The sequence below is a fragment of the Gorilla gorilla genome, chromosome 4 (assembly GCF_029281585.2).
Source record: "Gorilla gorilla gorilla isolate KB3781 chromosome 4, NHGRI_mGorGor1-v2.1_pri, whole genome shotgun sequence".
Classification (NCBI taxonomy): Eukaryota; Metazoa; Chordata; class Mammalia; order Primates; family Hominidae; genus Gorilla; species Gorilla gorilla.
Genome location: NC_073228.2, coordinates 184,841,385 through 184,858,796, shown reverse-complemented (window position 1 = coordinate 184,858,796; position 17,412 = coordinate 184,841,385). Strand labels below are relative to the sequence as shown.

At 43.4% G+C, this 17,412-nt stretch overlaps 1 protein-coding gene across 7 annotated transcripts in view; it reads left to right on the top strand.

The window, feature by feature from the left end:
- The window catches only part of ZFP62 (ZFP62 zinc finger protein), a 60,902-nt gene that overhangs the window by 38,268 nt on the left and 5,222 nt on the right, over positions 1-17,412 (top strand). For 2 of the 7 annotated variants that reach the window (XM_055387231.2, XM_004043161.4), the window contains exon 1: positions 8,883-9,051. The exons of 1 other annotated variant lie outside the window; for it this stretch is intronic. In XM_055387231.2, coding sequence (XP_055243206.1) covers position 9,051 — 1 coding nt within the window. In that variant the 5' untranslated portion in view covers positions 8,883-9,050. 4 more of the 7 variants (XM_004043158.4, XM_019028499.3, XM_004043159.3 and 1 more) reach the window with 4 other exon arrangements.

The following is a 17,412-nucleotide window of genomic DNA, read 5'->3' as shown; positions in this document are numbered from 1 at the left end:
TCCGGGAGTGTGACCACAGCAACACCAATCATGAATACTCAGATAGTGCATACTGTATGGCGTCATAAGATCTGAGCCTCAAGACTGCCCAGCTGTGAGTCCTGGGACAGTTTTCTTACCCTCTCTGTTCCCCCATCTGTAAAATGGGGATGTATGCAGTGCTGTCATCAATGGGTTATTGACAAGATTCAATATATCAATATGTATGTTCTAAGTGCCTTACATATGCTAATTTAATTTTCACAACTCTGTGAAGTAGGTATTATTATTACCTATATTCCAGATGAGGGAGCAGAGACCAAAGATTACACAACTGCCCAGTCCCATAAGAAACCCAGAGCCCGACACAGATTCAAGAAAATACCTTGGAGCAGGTGCCATTTTTCAAGAACTCTCCGTCCAAATTAGGGAAAGACGGCTCCTTTGATTTTCTCCTTTCCCAAGGTCTTATGAAACTGTGAGTTAATCCATGTGTACAAGAGGACATCCAGTTCTCTCTCTTTTAAAACAAAAATTTCCTCCTCCTGCCAAGTTGGCAGAGGCTTGTAAGGGTGGTGTCCTAACAGCCTCCTGCTTGGTCTTGGCACTCTGTGGCTTGTGAACAACAACCAGAGATGAATATATCTACAGGAGGAGAACAAGCAGCTGGGCTTGAGCCAGCAAGTGCCCAGGCCAGAGCATTTCAAAGATGTCAAAGATCACAGCCTCAAAACTACCAGCTGTGTGTCCTGGGACAATTTGCTTTCCCTCTCTGTTTCCCCTTCTGTAGAACAGGTATATGTATGGGCATATATATATATATATACACACAGTGCCTTCATCAAAGGGCTGTTGAGAAGATTCAATGTATCTATATATATAAAGCATTTAGAAGAGTGCTTGGCACAAAATAAGCCCCATAAAATTTCTCGCTGTTATTATCATTTTAGATGTAAGTGTCAGTCAGAACTCCTGACACAGACATCTCCCTTTCCACAGGACCCAGAAATGAGAACAGTAGGAGGCTGCTTGTTCCTTCCAGACCTTTTCCCAGGGACTGTGGGTTATCCCTGAAGAGCCTCTGGTAACAGGTTTCTCCAGATTCATCCCACGGTCCCTTCCAGCTCAACAGCACCACCTGCCACACAGATTTTACACATCCATGTAAAGCTTGAGGGATGAAAGGAAATTGTTGGTGTTAAAGGGCAAGCAGGAAAGAGAACAGCAATTGATGGCCAATTCAAAAGGTGAATTTCTTTAATAAAGAATGTGTTCCCACAATGGACACAAACTCTACAAAAGGTACCGAAAGACTTGATCTAAGGACAGGACAGGCAGTCCCTGGGAGAGATGGCTCAATTGGGTGACACACATGATAGAAGGGTAAAGAAAATTAAACAACCAGACACTATTTGCTGCCTACAAATTTAGAGAAAAAACAAACCTGCCACAACCCAATCCTGGGGAGGTGAGTGAGTAAAGAGCTTTTACTTATAGTTGGAAGCTTTATAAATTGAAATACTCCTTCTTGAAGTAGTAGTTTAGCAATCTGATGCAATTTAGGATTATTTATGTTTACATATAATTTTTGAATAAATACTATATTCTCGTGGTTCAAAATGCAGGAGTATAAAGACGATATGCACTGAAAATTCTCCTTCCCACCCTTCTCTTCCAGCCAGCCAGGTGCCTCCTCACCAACAGCCCCAGTTAGTGGTTTCTGGTGTGAACTTTCAGGAACATTTTTATGAACATACACAAATATGTACACATTCATTTCACCCTTTCTTATGCAAATTATAACATAGCTTGGCACATTGATTTCTTTATTTCACATACATCTTGGAGATTTTCCCATACCATTTTATAAAGAGGCCCCTCTTCCTTTTTTATGGCTGAAAGTAGTACATTGCATGCTGTTATGGGTTGAACTGTGTTCCCCCAAAATTCGTACGTTGAAGTCCTAACCCCAGATACTTCCTAATGTGACCTTATTTGGAAACAGAGTCATTGCAGATGTATTTAGTTAAGTCGAGGTCATGCTGGAGTGAGTAGTTTAGGGCTCTAATCCAATATAACTGGGCTCCTTAAAAAGGGAGAAATTTGCACACAGGCATGCATGCTGTGAGAAGGCTGTGTGAAGATAAAGGCAGAGATTGGGCGCTGTGTCTACAAGCCAAGTGTAGCAGGACAAGTCGCAGACAAAACTCCTCAGACACCGGATTAAAGAAGGAAGAGGTTGTCATTCGGCCGGGAGCGTCAGCAGACTCACGTCTTAAGAGCCGAGCTCCCCGAAAAAGAAATTCCTAGCCCTTTTAAGGGCTTACAACTCTAAGGGGTTCACGTGAAAGGGTCATAATAGATCAAGTAAGCGTGAGGAACGTGACTGGGGGCTACACACATCAGCTAACAGAACAAAAAGTTTTACAGTGCTTTCTCATACAATGTCTGGAATTTACAGATAACATCAGTAGTTTTGGTCAGGGGTTAATACTATTATTATTATTATTATTATTACTATTATTATTATTATTATTATTTTCACCACCAGGGCCAGGTGGTGGCGCCAAGGTCGTCTAGCTATCTTCTGTTTCTTTCCAACTTTGTGCTTTCTCCCTTTTCTCCTGTCTTATAAACTAGGGAAAAGGGGAGGTTGGGAAGAAGCTGGGAAGGACAACAGGAGAAGTGGTGGTCTCAGTCCAAAGGAACACCAAGGATTTCCATCAAACCACCAGCAGCTAGGTACAAAACGTGGAACAGATTCTCCCTCACAGCCTCAGAAGGAACCAAACTTGCTGACACCTTGATCTCAGACATCTAGCCTCCAAAACTGTGAGACAATAACTTGTTCCTATTTAAGCCACATTGTGTGGGGTACTTTGTTACAGCAGCCCTGGCAAACTAATGCACGTGAATGTACAATAATTTATGTAATCATGTCTTTAGTTTGGACCTTTAGGTTTCCTCCATCTTTTACTTTAGACACGCTATTGTGAATAACCTTTTCACACACCGTTTCATGAGTGTACGACTATACCAGCAGGGTAGACTCATAGAGGAGAATTGCTGCGGCAAAGAGTACGTGCACGTCCATCCACACCGCATGCTGCCTTCCCTGGAGGTGGGGTCCGTCAACACTCCACCAGCGGGGGAGAGTGCTTTCCCCACCACGCTGTCACCACCACAGCGTGGATCAAACTTAGTATCTTTGCCATTCTAATAAAAGAAAAATTGTATTTCCATGTAGTTTGGGCTTGCATTCTTTTTTATTTTGAATCATTTGTATAAGCTTTTCTGTGAGCCCATTTTTCCACTGGGTTGTTCAGGTTTTCAATTTTGGAGAAGCTTTGTGTATCAGGGAAATTTGCCCTTTGTGATATAACATGCAAATATTTTTTCCCAGTTAGTCATTTGATTTTTTTACTTTTCTTGTAGTGGTTTTGCCACACGGAAGTATTTTATTTCTATGTGTATGAATTGATCTGTCTTTACTTTTACAGTTTTTGGATTTTGCGTTATAGTAAAAAGGAAAGAAAGAAAACAAAAACCCTCCCTCAGTCCAATATGAGCAAAGCAATCTCCTGCAGTTTTCTTTTCTTTGTAAAGTTTTATGGAAGTGGGAGCAGCTGCCATGATGGTTGGTGTGTGTGCATTTCACATTTCAGTCTTAGATACACCTGGCGTTCATCCTGGTGTAAGGGCTGTGGTTTGAATCCAACTTCATTTTTTCCCCAATGCTTCCCAGCTGTCCCTGTTCTGTCTTTGCCACTAGTTTGAAATGCTAGCTTTACCAGATGCCCAATACCCATGACTGTTTAGGTTTATTTCTAGACTTTATATGTATGTCTCAGAATTATACCAGCTTAATTATTAACATGCCTTAATAGTGCCTTGCGTCATTCATATTTTTATAGGCATTTTCTAGCTAGAAACAAGCAAGAGTCTGTTAATTTGTCCATGTGAACTTTAGAATCAGTTGTGGGTTGCCAAAGGAGATTCTATTGCTAGCTTTTATCAGGATCATGACAATTATACTTTACAAGAAATGACCGTTCTGATGTCAAGTGTTTCCATTCATGTGAATGGAACATCCAAGAATCTTTCCATAAGTTTAGTTCATCCTCTATGTCCCCAGGAGCACTGTAAATTTTCTTCATATGGGTCTTGCACGTGAGTCATGAATTCCTGGGCATTTGGTCTTTTGTTTGTTTCTATTGTAAATGTAGTCTTTCCTTCCATTATTCCAACTGCAGTTTCTATATAAGGAAACTTGATTTCTATATGTTAATTTTGAAAACACACCTTACAGCATTCTCATTTATTCTAGTTTTTTTAAGTTAATTCTCGTGAGTTTTCCAAAAATGAAATCATATCTGCAAATAAGACAATTACACCTCTGCTTTCCAATGTTTATATTCTGACTTCTTTTTTCTTTGTTTCATCCAGCTGCAATGGGAAATAATAGTAGTGATGAGTAACAACCTTGTCTAGTTCTTTACTCTGATTGTTTCCAGTGTTTACCTATTAAGCTTATTAGTGTTTCTAATTCCCTATTGTTCTTATTTTAAGACTCTTAAAAATGTTCTGTCTATTGAACCAGTGATTCCTCTTGTCAATTATTCCAAGGAAAGTACGATGAACGCGTTCTGCACGCTACTATCTAAAACAGCACTGATTTATTTTTTAAAAAAGACATACTTAGAAAAAACCTCTGTGAGTTATACAGAATAGTTAAGGAGACTGTAGTTTAATGGAATATCACAAAGAGTAAAAACATGAAAAATGCTAATGTATATTATTTGTAAAAATGCTATATAAAAATACAGATATAGCATGATTATGATACTATCTGAAAAACACTCACAAATTGGTGATAGAAAAAAGTTTACTAAGTTTACTAAAGTTTACTAAGTAAGAAAATTTACTAAATTATGGGCTGGGTGTGGTGGCACATGCTTGTAATCCCAGCACTTTGGGAGGCTGAGGCAGGGGGATCATTTGAGCTCAGTAGTTCAAGACCAGCCTGGGCAACATAGTAAGACCTTGTTTCTATTTTTTTTAAAAAAAGGAAAGTTTAGGCCGGGCGCGGTGGCTCATGCCTGTAATCCCAGCACTTTGGGAGGCCGAGGTAGGTGAGTCACCCGAGGTCAGGAGTTTGAGACCAGCCTGGCCAACATGATGAAACCCCATCTCTACTAAAAATACAAAAACTTAGCTGGGCATGGTGATGTGCGCCTGTAATCCCAGCTACTCAGGAGGCTGAGGCAGGAGAATCCCTTGAACCTGGGAGGGGGAGGTTGCAGTGAGCTGAGATCGTGCCACTGCATTCCAGTCTGGGCAACAAGAGCAAAAACTAGTTTACTAAATTAAGAATAATTTTTCTGTTTTCCAGGTTTAACATAATGAACTGATATTATGGTACAGTGGGAGGAGAGATTTTATTTTAAAATAAATTTGCCATTGGGCATGGTGGTTCACACCTGTAATCTCAGTACTTTTGGAAGCCAAGGTGGGAGGATCACTTGAGGCCCAGGAATTTGAGACCAGCCTGGTCAACACAGCAAGACCCTACTGCTGCACAAAAATTAAAAAATTAATCTGAGGCCGGGAGCAGTGGCTCACGGCTGTAATCCCAGCACTTTGGGAGGCCAAGGTGGGCGGATCACCTGAGGTCAGGAGTTTGAGACCAGCCTGGCCAACATGGTGAAATCTTGTCTCTACCAAAATACAAAAATTAGCCTGGTGTGGTGGCGTGTGCCTGTAATCCTAGCTACGTGGGAGGCTGAGACAGGAGAATCGCTTGAACCTGGGAAGCAGAGGTTGCAGTGAGTCGAGGTCGTGCCACTGTACTCCAGCCTGGACGACAGAGTGAGACTCCATCTACAAAAAAAAAAAAATTTAATCTTGATCTAGTGGTTCACACCTATAGTCCTAGCTACTCAGGAGGCTGAAGCAGGAGGATTGCTTGAGCCCAGGAGACTGAGGTTGCAGTGAGCTACGTGATCACACCATGCGCTCCATCCTGGGTGACAGAGCAAGACGCTGTCTCTAAAAAAAACAAAAACAAATAAATCTGTGACCAAATTCAATGGCTAAACATAGAGTTGGAATTAAGCCCTATGGGCTTAGCTCAACATTAATTTGTACTTAAACCACTCCAAAGGCAGGTAGATGAGCCGGCAAAGCAAGAGCAAACCCAGACAACCTCACTGCTGCACCTACTGGCCTCCTAGAGCAGTGCTGTTCAATGGAAATGTACTCTGAGCCATGTATGTGACTTCTGATCTTCTAGATGCATTTAAAGTAAAAAGAAACGGGTAAAATTCATTGCAACCATGTATTTGATCTACCCCAATATAGTCAAAATATTATTTCAGCATGTAATCAACATTAAAAATTATTAATAAGATAGTTTACATTCTCTTTTCCTAAGTCTTAGAAATGTGGTGTGGATTTTACATTTACAGCACATCTCAATTCAGACTACCATAAGCTACATGTGAATAGTGACTGCCCTACTGAACTCAGCTCTGATGTGTAGATATCTCTAAAAGTGTTAGAAAGGCAAGCGTGTGTCTGTGTCTGTCTGTGTCTGTTGTCTGTGTGTGTTATGTAGACACAGGCCAAATGAAAGGTGCCTGCAATATAACAAGGCTCAAGGAGGAAAAGCCGTCATCTAAAATCAAAAGGATCCGACAGGCACGGTGGCTCACGCCTGAATTCTAACACTTTCAGAGGCCAAGACAGACGGATCACTTGAGCCCAGCAGTTCAAGGCCAGCCTGGGCAACATAGTGAGGCCCCATCTCTACAAAAAAGACAAAAATTAGTGGGGCTGTTGTGGCATGCACTTGTAGTCCCAGCTACTTGGGAGGCTGTGGTGGGAGGATCCCTTGAACCTGGGAGATCGGGGCTGCAGGGAGCCACAATCATGCCACCCCAACTCCAGCCTGGGCAACAAAGTGAGAGCTTGTCTCAAAACAAATAAATAATAAGATAAAATAAAAAGCATCTGACTCAAGATGATTTATGTGGGTTTCCCATAATCCCTTCCACACACACACCACCTTTCATTGAGCGAAGTGTTCCAACCCGGATATGAATATTTTTCTATCTTGCTGCCTAGAGGTAAAAACCCAGTCTTTGCCTACCATGAACCTTTAAGGGCAGCTTTAATTCTGGAGGCCTGTGAGGACCACCCAAAGCTCCTTCTAGAGCTGTGCTATCCAGTAAGGTGGCCATTAGCCACATGTGGCTATTTACATTAAATGTAATTAAAAATTCAGATCCTCAGCAGCACTACCCACATTTCAAGTGCTCAACAGCTGCATGTGTCTCACTATCCTTTGCGGGCAGCTCTAGGGGAATCCACTCCCAATCCTCTGCTCGCTCTGGGGCTCTCACCTAAAGCTGCAGACCTGGGCCTGGGGCTCTGCTCCTCCTTAGGAGTCGCTGCTGCCTGCTAACTCGCCCAGACGTTCTTCGAGGTGGGTGGGGTTGTGGCGTGAAGCCCAAATGCCGTCAAGGGTCTTATTGCTACAATGAAACGCCCATTCCCTCTACTTAAGTGAACACAGTGTCTCAGCACCCATATGTATAAAAATGAAAAATAGGCGTCGAGCTGATGCCAAACACCGGCTCACCCCAGCAATATGTAAAATTCATTCAAATAATATAAATAATTTGAGCTGTAAAACAAAATCCATCTCATTACAAGTTGTGCTTCCAAAGCACTTCACTTTTTGTCTAAGAATTAACAGTAAACATTTTGAAATATTTATATAATTTTGCTAATAATCCAGAAAATAACACTAAGAAAAAATGTAATCTACTTTCGTTACGCACATATATGCTAGGATAAACAATAAACAATAAAACAATGCATAGAACTATTTTACACTAGGATAAAATTCAATGAGGCTCATAGAATGAAAATATTTTTACAGTAGAATAAAAAGCCGGTGAGGGACATAAAAGTTCAAGGAAAAAAACCCTAAAAGATGTAAAACTTATGACTGTTAAAAGTGGATAATACCAAATCTTCAGGGATTTAGATTCCATTAGATACACTTGAAAGAATAAAGCAATTTTGTTCTTAATATTAACAGCATGCCAAAAATATACCCTTTGCAATTATTTAAACTTAATATGAAAACTATTTAGATGTTGCTGTTTTTAAAAAAGGCTGACTATAGCCAATAACTTAGTTGTATATTTAAAAATAAGAATATAATTTGATTGCTTGTAACACAAAGGATAAATGCTTGAAGTGATGGACACGCCATTAACCCTGATATGATTATTACGCATTGCATTCCTGTCTGTATCAAGATATCTCACGTACTCGACAAATAGGGACACCTACTATGTACCCACAAAAATTAATTTAAAAAAAAGGTCTTCAAAGTCATTTTAGGCCCTGGGTTTGGAAGCCGACACCGGCGGTGGGGTGGGCAGGGGGCGAGGTCGCTGCCAAGCTGGAGCCCCGGGTGGGAGCGTGGCCCGGTCCCAGGGACGGCTCCAGGGGCGCGCTCCCTCTCCGCATCCCCAGTGCCTAACCGGGGGCGCTTCTGGTGCTGACGACCAGAAAGGGCTGGTGCTCTCGGGCCAGCCCCCAACCAGCTGAGAAGGCAACGGGTCCCCAGCCCAGCGCTGTCCTGCGCCCCTCCCGGATTCCCCCATTTCCCGCCAGGCCCCCACTTCCGGGAACGTCCCCGCACCCACACCTGGCAACTAATCACGTGTTCAGGAACCAGGTAGGCAGGTATTTACTTTATTACCTGTGCCCCTCCCCCAGCCCACCCCAGAAGCTAATGGGCACGGAAACAGGAAACCCCGCCCACGGCCTCCTGGCCGCGCCTGGAGCGCGCGCCCTGCAGCTGGTCCTCAATAAATAGCCGAGGAGGCTCTCCCCTCCCTCACGCCGGCGCCGTCGGCCCGGACCATCGAGTCAGTCCTCCAGCGTCCCAGAGAGGGCGCGGAAGTGCCCCAGGGCCGGCGCGGGTTCTTCCGGCCGTGCGGTCCGCGCTTTTGTCCCGCTGGCGGCCGGGTTCCCGCGGCGCCGCCACAGCCAGTACGTGAGTCCGCGGCCGCCCGCGCTCCCGCCCCCGGCCCTTGCCTGCCACGCCCTTCCCTTTTTGGCCGGGTCTTGGCTGCTCCGCGGGTCTCGGGCGGGATGTGGGAGTAAGCGTGCCCCCTCCCCGCACATGTCTCAGTGGGTGCGTTTCTGGGGAGCGGAGGGGAGGGAAGACCTCGGGCAGGCAGAGGGGTGCAGGGCGCGCCCCTGGAACAGACTGGGCTCTATGTGGGCAACAACTGCGACGTTTGAACGGACCAGCGTCATGTTGGGTCTGCTCAGTGTTCCGAGAAGGGCCAGGACCCCGCTCCGGTGTTCCTCAACTATTCATCCCTGTTTTGGATGGGAGGGGATCCCTAAAAATTAGCGCTTCAAAATACCCACATTTCGTGCTCCCTCTGCAGTTAAGTTTGGTACTCTAGGACTTGAGAGTGATTGCGAGGGCAGAGAGGCTTCTAGGGGTGATCTGATTCGACCTTCTTCCCCTCCGCCCCACCCCCCACCTTTTTTTCTTTTTCTTTTTTTTGGTCGGTGAATGATGATGATAAGCTCCTGCTGCAGGTGTGAATAGAGACCCCGGAGGCGCGTCCTAGCCCTCATCTGGGGAAGCGCACCTGCATACAGACGGGTGCACCGGGAGGAGACGACCTGCCGCGTGTTCCTGCAAGCAGAAAAGGAGTTAACTAGGTAGAGAGAGGAAGGTCGAAGAGTTTCTTAGACCCAGGGGACAGCCTGCGGGAACCCAGGGGTGGGACGGAAAAGATCACTGGGGAATGCCAGGGCTGGGTGTGCTGCTCTAAGACATTTAAAGTAGTTGGCCAGCAGGAGCATTTCTTTGTGAAAGCTCAAGGCTTAAAAAAAATAATAATATGAAATATGTAATACATTCATATGGCTGGGATATTAAAAATATAAAAAGTTACCAGTGAAAGATTTCTTCCCATCCCGCTTAGGTATCTTCCTAGGCCCTACCCTCTTAGGTAACCACTTTTGTTCCTTTGTATCTTTTCCGAATTTCTGCAAATACTGGCAAATATAACTAGTTAGTGCCCCCTTTTTTCACACAGGTGATAGAAATCCTTCTAACTCCTTGATTCTTTCACTTTATCTTACCGGTCTCTACATGTCAGAACACAGAAGTTGTGTTTTGTTTCGTTTTGTTTTACAGAGCTGTGGTAAGTATTGGATGGGCCATTGTTTGGATGTTTTCGATGTTCTGTCCTTTTTTAGATCTATTCGGGGGCATTTGGGTTGTCTCCAATTTGTTGTTACTTCAAACAATGGAATACTCAATACAGTGTATTAGGGTAGGGATTTTTACAGAAGAAACTCAACAGCCGTTAGAAAATTATTTTTTTACATTAACTCAACCAGTTATTGGCAGATTGTTATATATGACAAGTCATTATCAAAATCACTGATGTAGAGTGTTTAAAGAACAAATAAGACTAAGTAGTCCTTCCCTTCTGAGACTTGTCCCTATATTTAGTGTTACACTAGCCTAATAGACTAATTGTGTCAATGACTCCAAGCCAGTCCCTGCCGGGTTTGATTCAGAAAATCAGCCTCCCTTTTAGTATCGCCCTTGCTCACCTCCTCCCCTACGACAACTAGAAATCTCTTCTCCACTACTTGGTATGAGAATGTTCTATTTCAGTTTTTTACTTTAAGGAAAAATCACCTTTCATTCTTATTTCTATATTTAAGCAATAGAACCAACTCACGTTAATCATATACATTCCTAATATTCATAAGACAAATGCAACAGTAGCTAGAACACAAACCATATTCTCTTCTCATCTGCATATCACTTCTCTGTTCCTTAGTCCCATCTTTGTACATTTTGCCCCTCCTAGGTACTCTTTGTTCTGGGTTGGTAAGCATTTTGTGGTCACTTTCTCTTGTCTTGTTTCCTTTCTTTGCTCATCTCCAAATCAAAGACAGTATCCAAGGATTTAAGGTGTAGAATCCACGCGTGAACCTTGAGGTGGTAGATTGTCTTGTGGAATATGGTTGGACTCTGCAAATTGAAAGTCGTTCCGGGCTAGTTGCAGTCTGTTAATAGGAAGGGGTTTTCGGCCAGAGCAGGCCACGGCTCCTCTCTTACGAGTTGTCTCGGCTCTTGAAAAGTGGCTCCTGAGTCTTGGAGGCAGAGACAGCAAGAATGTAGGGCCGGTTCTTAACTGCATTCACTTTTCTAGGCCTTGGCGATAAAGCATGAACAAGAAGCACGGAAGAGTGCCCAGAGGTTGTTGGTCGTATGTAGTTTGGAAGGAGTGGGTGGCGTTCTATGTCTGACGCTTTTGACTGATGTAACCAGGCTATTAAAGACTCATGCTGCGTGTTGAAAACTGGTTAGAAAGGGCTTGTCCATTCAGCCTTTAGAACTTTTAAGAAATTCAGAAGTTTCTGGGTCTTTATATGGAAGAGTTGTGTTTTGGGGGTAATTCATTACTTGTGTCATCAGGGACACATGACTTAGCTACCAAATCAGTCTTGATTGGATTATAGTGACCTACTCCTGGAACTCCAGGACTCAGTCCTGTCTTGCCTCAATCCATTCTCCCACTGCAACTAGTGTGAGTGATCTTTCTTTTTTTTTGAGACAGAGTCTCGCTCTGTCACCGAGGCTGGAGTGCAATGGCGCTATCTTGGCTCACTGCAACCTCTGCCTCCCAGGTTCAAGCGATTCTTGTGCCTCAGCCTCCCAAGTCGAGTAGCTGGAACTACTGGTGTGCACCACCACATCTGGCTAATTTTTGTATTTTTAGTAGAGACGGATTCACCTCATTGGCCAGGCTGGTTTTGAACTCCTAGCCTCAAGTGATCTGTGTGCCTCAGCCTCCCAAAGTGCTGAGATTACAGGCATGAACCACTGCACCTTGCCTGATCTTTTTAAAATTTTTTTCTTTTTTTTCTTTTCTTTCTTTTTTTTTTTTTTTTGAGACAGAGTTTCGCTCTTCTTGCCCAGGCTGAAGTGCAATGGCACGATCTCAGCTTACTGCAACCTCCACCTTCTGGATTCAGGCAGTTCTCCTGCTTCAGCCTCCCAAGTAGCTGGGATTACAGGTGCCCACCACCATGCCCAGCTAATTTTTTTTTTTTTTTTTTTTTTTTTAGTAGAGGCGGGGTTTCACCATGTTGGCCAGGCTGGTCTCAAACTCCTGACCTCAGGTGACCCACCTGCCTCGGCCTCCGAAAGAGCTGGGATTATAGGCATGAGCCACTGTGCCTGGCCTAAAGTTTTTTTCTTATGAACTTCCATATACCCATCACTTGGTTTCAGCAATTATCAGGATTCTGCTGTTTAACTTTTCCCTTTTTAGTTTTTCTTGATTGAAATATTTTAAATTCCAGATTCCATGCCATTTCACTGCAGACTTCAGTCTGAATTTTAAAAAAAAAAGGTCTGGGTGCGGTGGTTCACGCCTGTAATCCCAGCACTTTGGGAGGCCGAGACGGGTGGATCCCCTGAGGTCAGGCATTGGAGAAAGGCCTGCCAACATGGCAAAACCCCATCTCTACTAAAAATATAAAAATTAGCTGAGCATGGTGGCACATACCTGTAATCCCAGCTACTCGGGAGGCTGAGGCAGGAGAATCGCCTGAACCTGGGTGGTGGAGGCTGCAGTGAGCTGAGACGTGCCATTGCACTCCAGCCTGGGCAACAGAGCAAGAGTCAGTCTCAAAAAAACAACAACAACAAAAAAAAGTTCTAATATAGCCACAATGCCATTATTATACCAGCCTAAATTAGCTCTGATTCCTTGATATTATCTAACAGAGGTGGGCACACTGCTGGGCTTGTGGACTGTTTTTGTATGGCCTACAAACTAAGAATGATTTTTACACTTTTAAAGGAATGCTTAAACAAAAATAGTACTCAGCAGTTCTGTGTGGCCCACAAAGCCTAAAATATATGCTACCTGGTTCTTACAGAAAATGTTTGCCAACTCCAGTTTAATAAAATAAGTAATTTTTCCAAAACGCATATCCAGGTTTGCTACTCCTTTGCCCGAAGCTCCCGAGGATCAAGTCTGGACTCCTTATGGTTGCAGCCCTTGTCTTTGTCTACCTGTCTGATTTTCCCTTTGCCTGCCCCAGATGTCTTCAGGGGGTTGAACACCAGTTCCTCTGTACCTGCTCTTCCCTTGGCACTCTTCTCTTCCTGAAGCTATTCCTGTAGTCCATCCCCCCTTTCCCACCCTCCATGTCCTGTATTTGCCTCTCTTTTTTTTTTTTTTTTTCACATTGTCTTGCTCTGTCACCCAGGCTGGAGTGCAGTGGCATGATCTCAGCTCACTGCAGGCTCGCCTCCCAGGTTCATGCCATTCTCCTGCCTCAGCCTCCCTAGTAGCTGAAGCTACAGGCGCCCACCACCATGCCCGGCCAATTTTTTGTATTTTTAGTAGAGATGGGGTTTCACGGTGTTAGCCAGGATGGTCTCGATCTCCTGATCTCATGATCTGCCCGCCTCAGCCTCCCAAAGTGCTGGGATTACAGGCGTGAACCACCGTGCCTGGCCGCCTCTGTCATTTTTATCATATGGTTATTTTCCTACCAGACTCTCCTACTAGTCTGCAGGCGCCTTGATGGCAGGGCCTTGTCATATCCATGTCTTTGGATAGGAATAGCCCGGGGCCTGGAAAACAAACAGGATGCAGATAATAGTCTAAGTTCCTTGGGCAACACTTAGCCTCAGAAATAACTGATACCCTAGAATGCATCTCCAGTATTGTTTATAAGGATAACTTAATTATCCTTATGTGTTACATTCTTTGTATTGTCTTTATGTTTTAGCAGCATTTACTCTAGTGCTGTCTTGGTGCTTTTCTGCCTGTGTTTTTGATGGATCTTAGTATTGATTAACATAGATTTCATTTCAAGCCATCTATTTTCATTGAAGATGCATGTTTATGTTAATCCATTTTGATTTCACTCAAGAAGAGGATTGGATGAACTACATCAGGTGACGGGACATCATGCGCCCCAACCCAAACAGAGGGGTTCTAAGCAGAGCCAGAACAGGGAGGCCCCTGGCCTTCACCTAGGTTAGAGAGGTAAGTGGCAAAGTGTCTGTGATTTTAGGCAGACCAGGCCAGTCAGCAGCCAGTCTAACATGGAATCCCAGAGGACAGGAAGAAAACTAATAATCCATCCACTTGTCAAAGAAACAAAGGAGGACAGATCAGGCTGAGAATCAGTGAGTGGGGTGGCAGTGAGGGTTGACAGTTGCACAGGCGGCTGGTGCAGAAGGCTTTAGGTGCCACCGTAAGTAGCCTGGGAGAACTTGGCACTGCCCAGTGACTAGGTGTGCATTTTACAAAAATTCTTCACAGTGGTTGGAGAAAGAATTGGGCAGGGATAAGAGTGAAGGTCTAGAAACGATGACAGTCGTGCAGAAGAGAATTTAGAAGGCTTAAACTAAGGCCTTAGCAGTAAGAAGGAGGTGGGGGTTGGGGTGGGAGCTTCAGAACTACTTAGGCAATAGAATCAGCGGTCCTAGGGGCTGTTTCAGATGTGGCCAAGGGAAGTAGCCCATTTCTGATTTAGGCAAAAGTGTGGGTGGCAAGGTGGATATGAGGTTCTGAAATTGAGAGGGATCTTGGGCAGAGATGAGGACCTGAGACGGTGTGTGGGAGTGCCGGGAGCCATGAGGGCTCCCAGGGGAGTATGTGGAGCCAGGAGAGGAATGTCTCAAGGTGGAAGGAGGGGCAGAAACATCCAGGGGCAGCAGCCCGGAGGGCAAGCAGCAGCCTGAAGACGCTAATGCAGTGTGGTCTGCGTGGAAGAAATGAGGCATGAGGGGAGTGGGATGTGAAGACCACTTTTTCCAGATACAACAGGCAGTAGGATGGCAAAGCAGTACCTGGAGGGGAAGGTGTAGAAGAGGAAACAAATTTGCTTTCTGATATTTTAAAAACTTTGTTTGGTAATAATTTTAAATGCACAGAAAAAATTCAAGAATACGAACAGTAAAAAGATTCCCATCACTCAGATTTACCTGCAGTTAACATTTGACTTCATTTTGTCCTCTTGCTCTCTCTTTCATACATGCAAGTATTTTTCTAAACCATTTGTAGGTAAGTTATATACATCATGGCCCTTTATCCCTAAATACTTCAGCGTATATTTCCTAAGGATTGGGATAGTCTCATAGATAACTACAGTACAGTTTTCAAATTGAGTAAATTGGAGGTTGATACTGCTTTTACCTAGTCTACCATCCATATTCCAACTTTTTCAGCTGAAGTAATTGTTTTCTATAACAATTTTCCCCTCCGCTACAGATCCAATCAAGGTCAGGAATGTAATATAGTGGTCAAGTCTCTTTAGCCTTCTTTAATCTGGAACATTTGTACAGCTCTTCTTTGTCTTTTATGAAAATGAGGTATTTGAAAAATACAGTCCCCGCTCTTCTCTCCACCCTCTGTTTTAGTAGAAAACATTGTTCGTTTTGGGTTTACCTGGTGATTCAGTTCATGTAATGCATTCTCATAGGTGATGTGTCCTTCTCCCTACTAAAAGCATATTATGTCTATCTGCCCCTCTGGAGGTGTTAAATTAGAACACCTGGCCAAGGCATTGTCTCTCCACTCTTGAATTTTTCCCCCTTGTAAATAATTTAAGCATTATAAATATTTAAGACCATGCAGATATCCTGCTCCTTGTCAGAATTTCCTCCTAGACGTAGAATTCACTGATGATTCTCTCCTGATCCAGTCTTTACTCTGATAGTTGCAGAGTGCTGACTTTTCCAATTCTGGTATTCCTTCTACATTTATCAACCAGCACTCACATTCTGCTGTAAGCAAGAGGCCTCCCTTTCTCCCCTGTTTGTACCTGTGTAGACTCATGAAATCCTATCTTCAGTGGTTTATAATGTATCACTATACTTAGTTATTACGGTGCTTGAACACTGGATGTTCAAGCTGGGTCTTGCAGCGTGTCCCTACCCTTTTTTTGAGCCTCTCTTGCTGGTATAGCCTGATGCTCATCTTGTATGTTTCCTGCTTTCAGCCTGCAATCAGCCATTTCTTTGAGGAACTCTGGTTCCTTTTAGTACATAATGGTAATAGAGACCCAGAATGGGGTACTAGATGTTCTCATTACCACTGGAGTGTTTTGTTTTTTGGGCTTTCAGCAAACAGAACTAGGAAATCAGGAAATATATTCAAATATATGCATACAGCCATACAGACTTGAATATACATGCATGCACATGTATGTGATTTAGAAATCATAAGTTCACACCAGTACTGCAAATTCATCCCAAGGTTCATTTTCGCCTTCCTCTCTTGCTTATTTTTATGTCCCTTTCTCTAGGAGAGCCCTGAGCCCAACAAAATCAACACATTTACTCAGGTTCTTAATACATCTAAAGTTGTTTCAGAATCGCTTTGTTCATACCTCTACAGAAAACCTGCTAACAGTTGAATTGTTTGTACCTCTTCCCACTGCCCCGCCTCCAGCTTTCCCCAGACTGAATGTACTTATGTAGTCAAATACGTTTCTAAGTTGCCTGGATTACTTCTGTGTTTCTTTTTTGTTCTCTTCCTGCGATTGTGGTATTCATGTGAAATGCAAATAGGTTGTTTTGTTTTAGCAGTTTTTCCCCTTTCCCATCCTCACTGATGTTTAATTTTATTCTTTGAATATGTAGAATATTATGTATTTTGTATAGTAAAAACTATTAAAAAGGCTATATACTTGGAGTCTCTCTCTTTCCCCCATCCCTTCTGCTCCATTCTCCACACTCCTCCCTTGTAGGCGATGAACCTCATTGTTCTCTGGTTTATCGTTGCTATAAAGAGAAACACATGTGCTTGTTTTCCTGTTTTCTTTCCTACACGAAACGTAGCATGTATATTACTCTTTTTCACTTTGACCTTTTGACTTTAGGATATACAGATTGCTCCATATCAATTCAGAAGCGCTCCTCGTCCTTTTTCAGTACTCCGTTGTGTATATGCGCCAGTTTATTTAACCAGTCTTCTGTGCTTGGAGATTTATGTAGGTTTCCAGATTTTGCAGTTACAAATAATGCTATAATGAGTCACTCTGTGCATGTATGTTTTTTATATTGTTGGAGGTGTATCTTCATTATAAATTCCTAAACTAGGACTTCTGGGTAAATGCATATGTAGTTTTGATAGATATTGGCAAATTCCCCTTAAAAGGGGCTGTGCCAGTTTGCATTCCCAGCAGTGTATGAGAGTGCCTGTTTCCTCCACAGCCTTATCAACAGTGTATTGTCAAGCTTTGAACATTTGCTAATATGACAGGTGAGAAGTGGTGTTTTACAGTAGTTCTTATTTATCTTTCTCTTATTATGAATCAAGTCGAATGTTTAAGGAC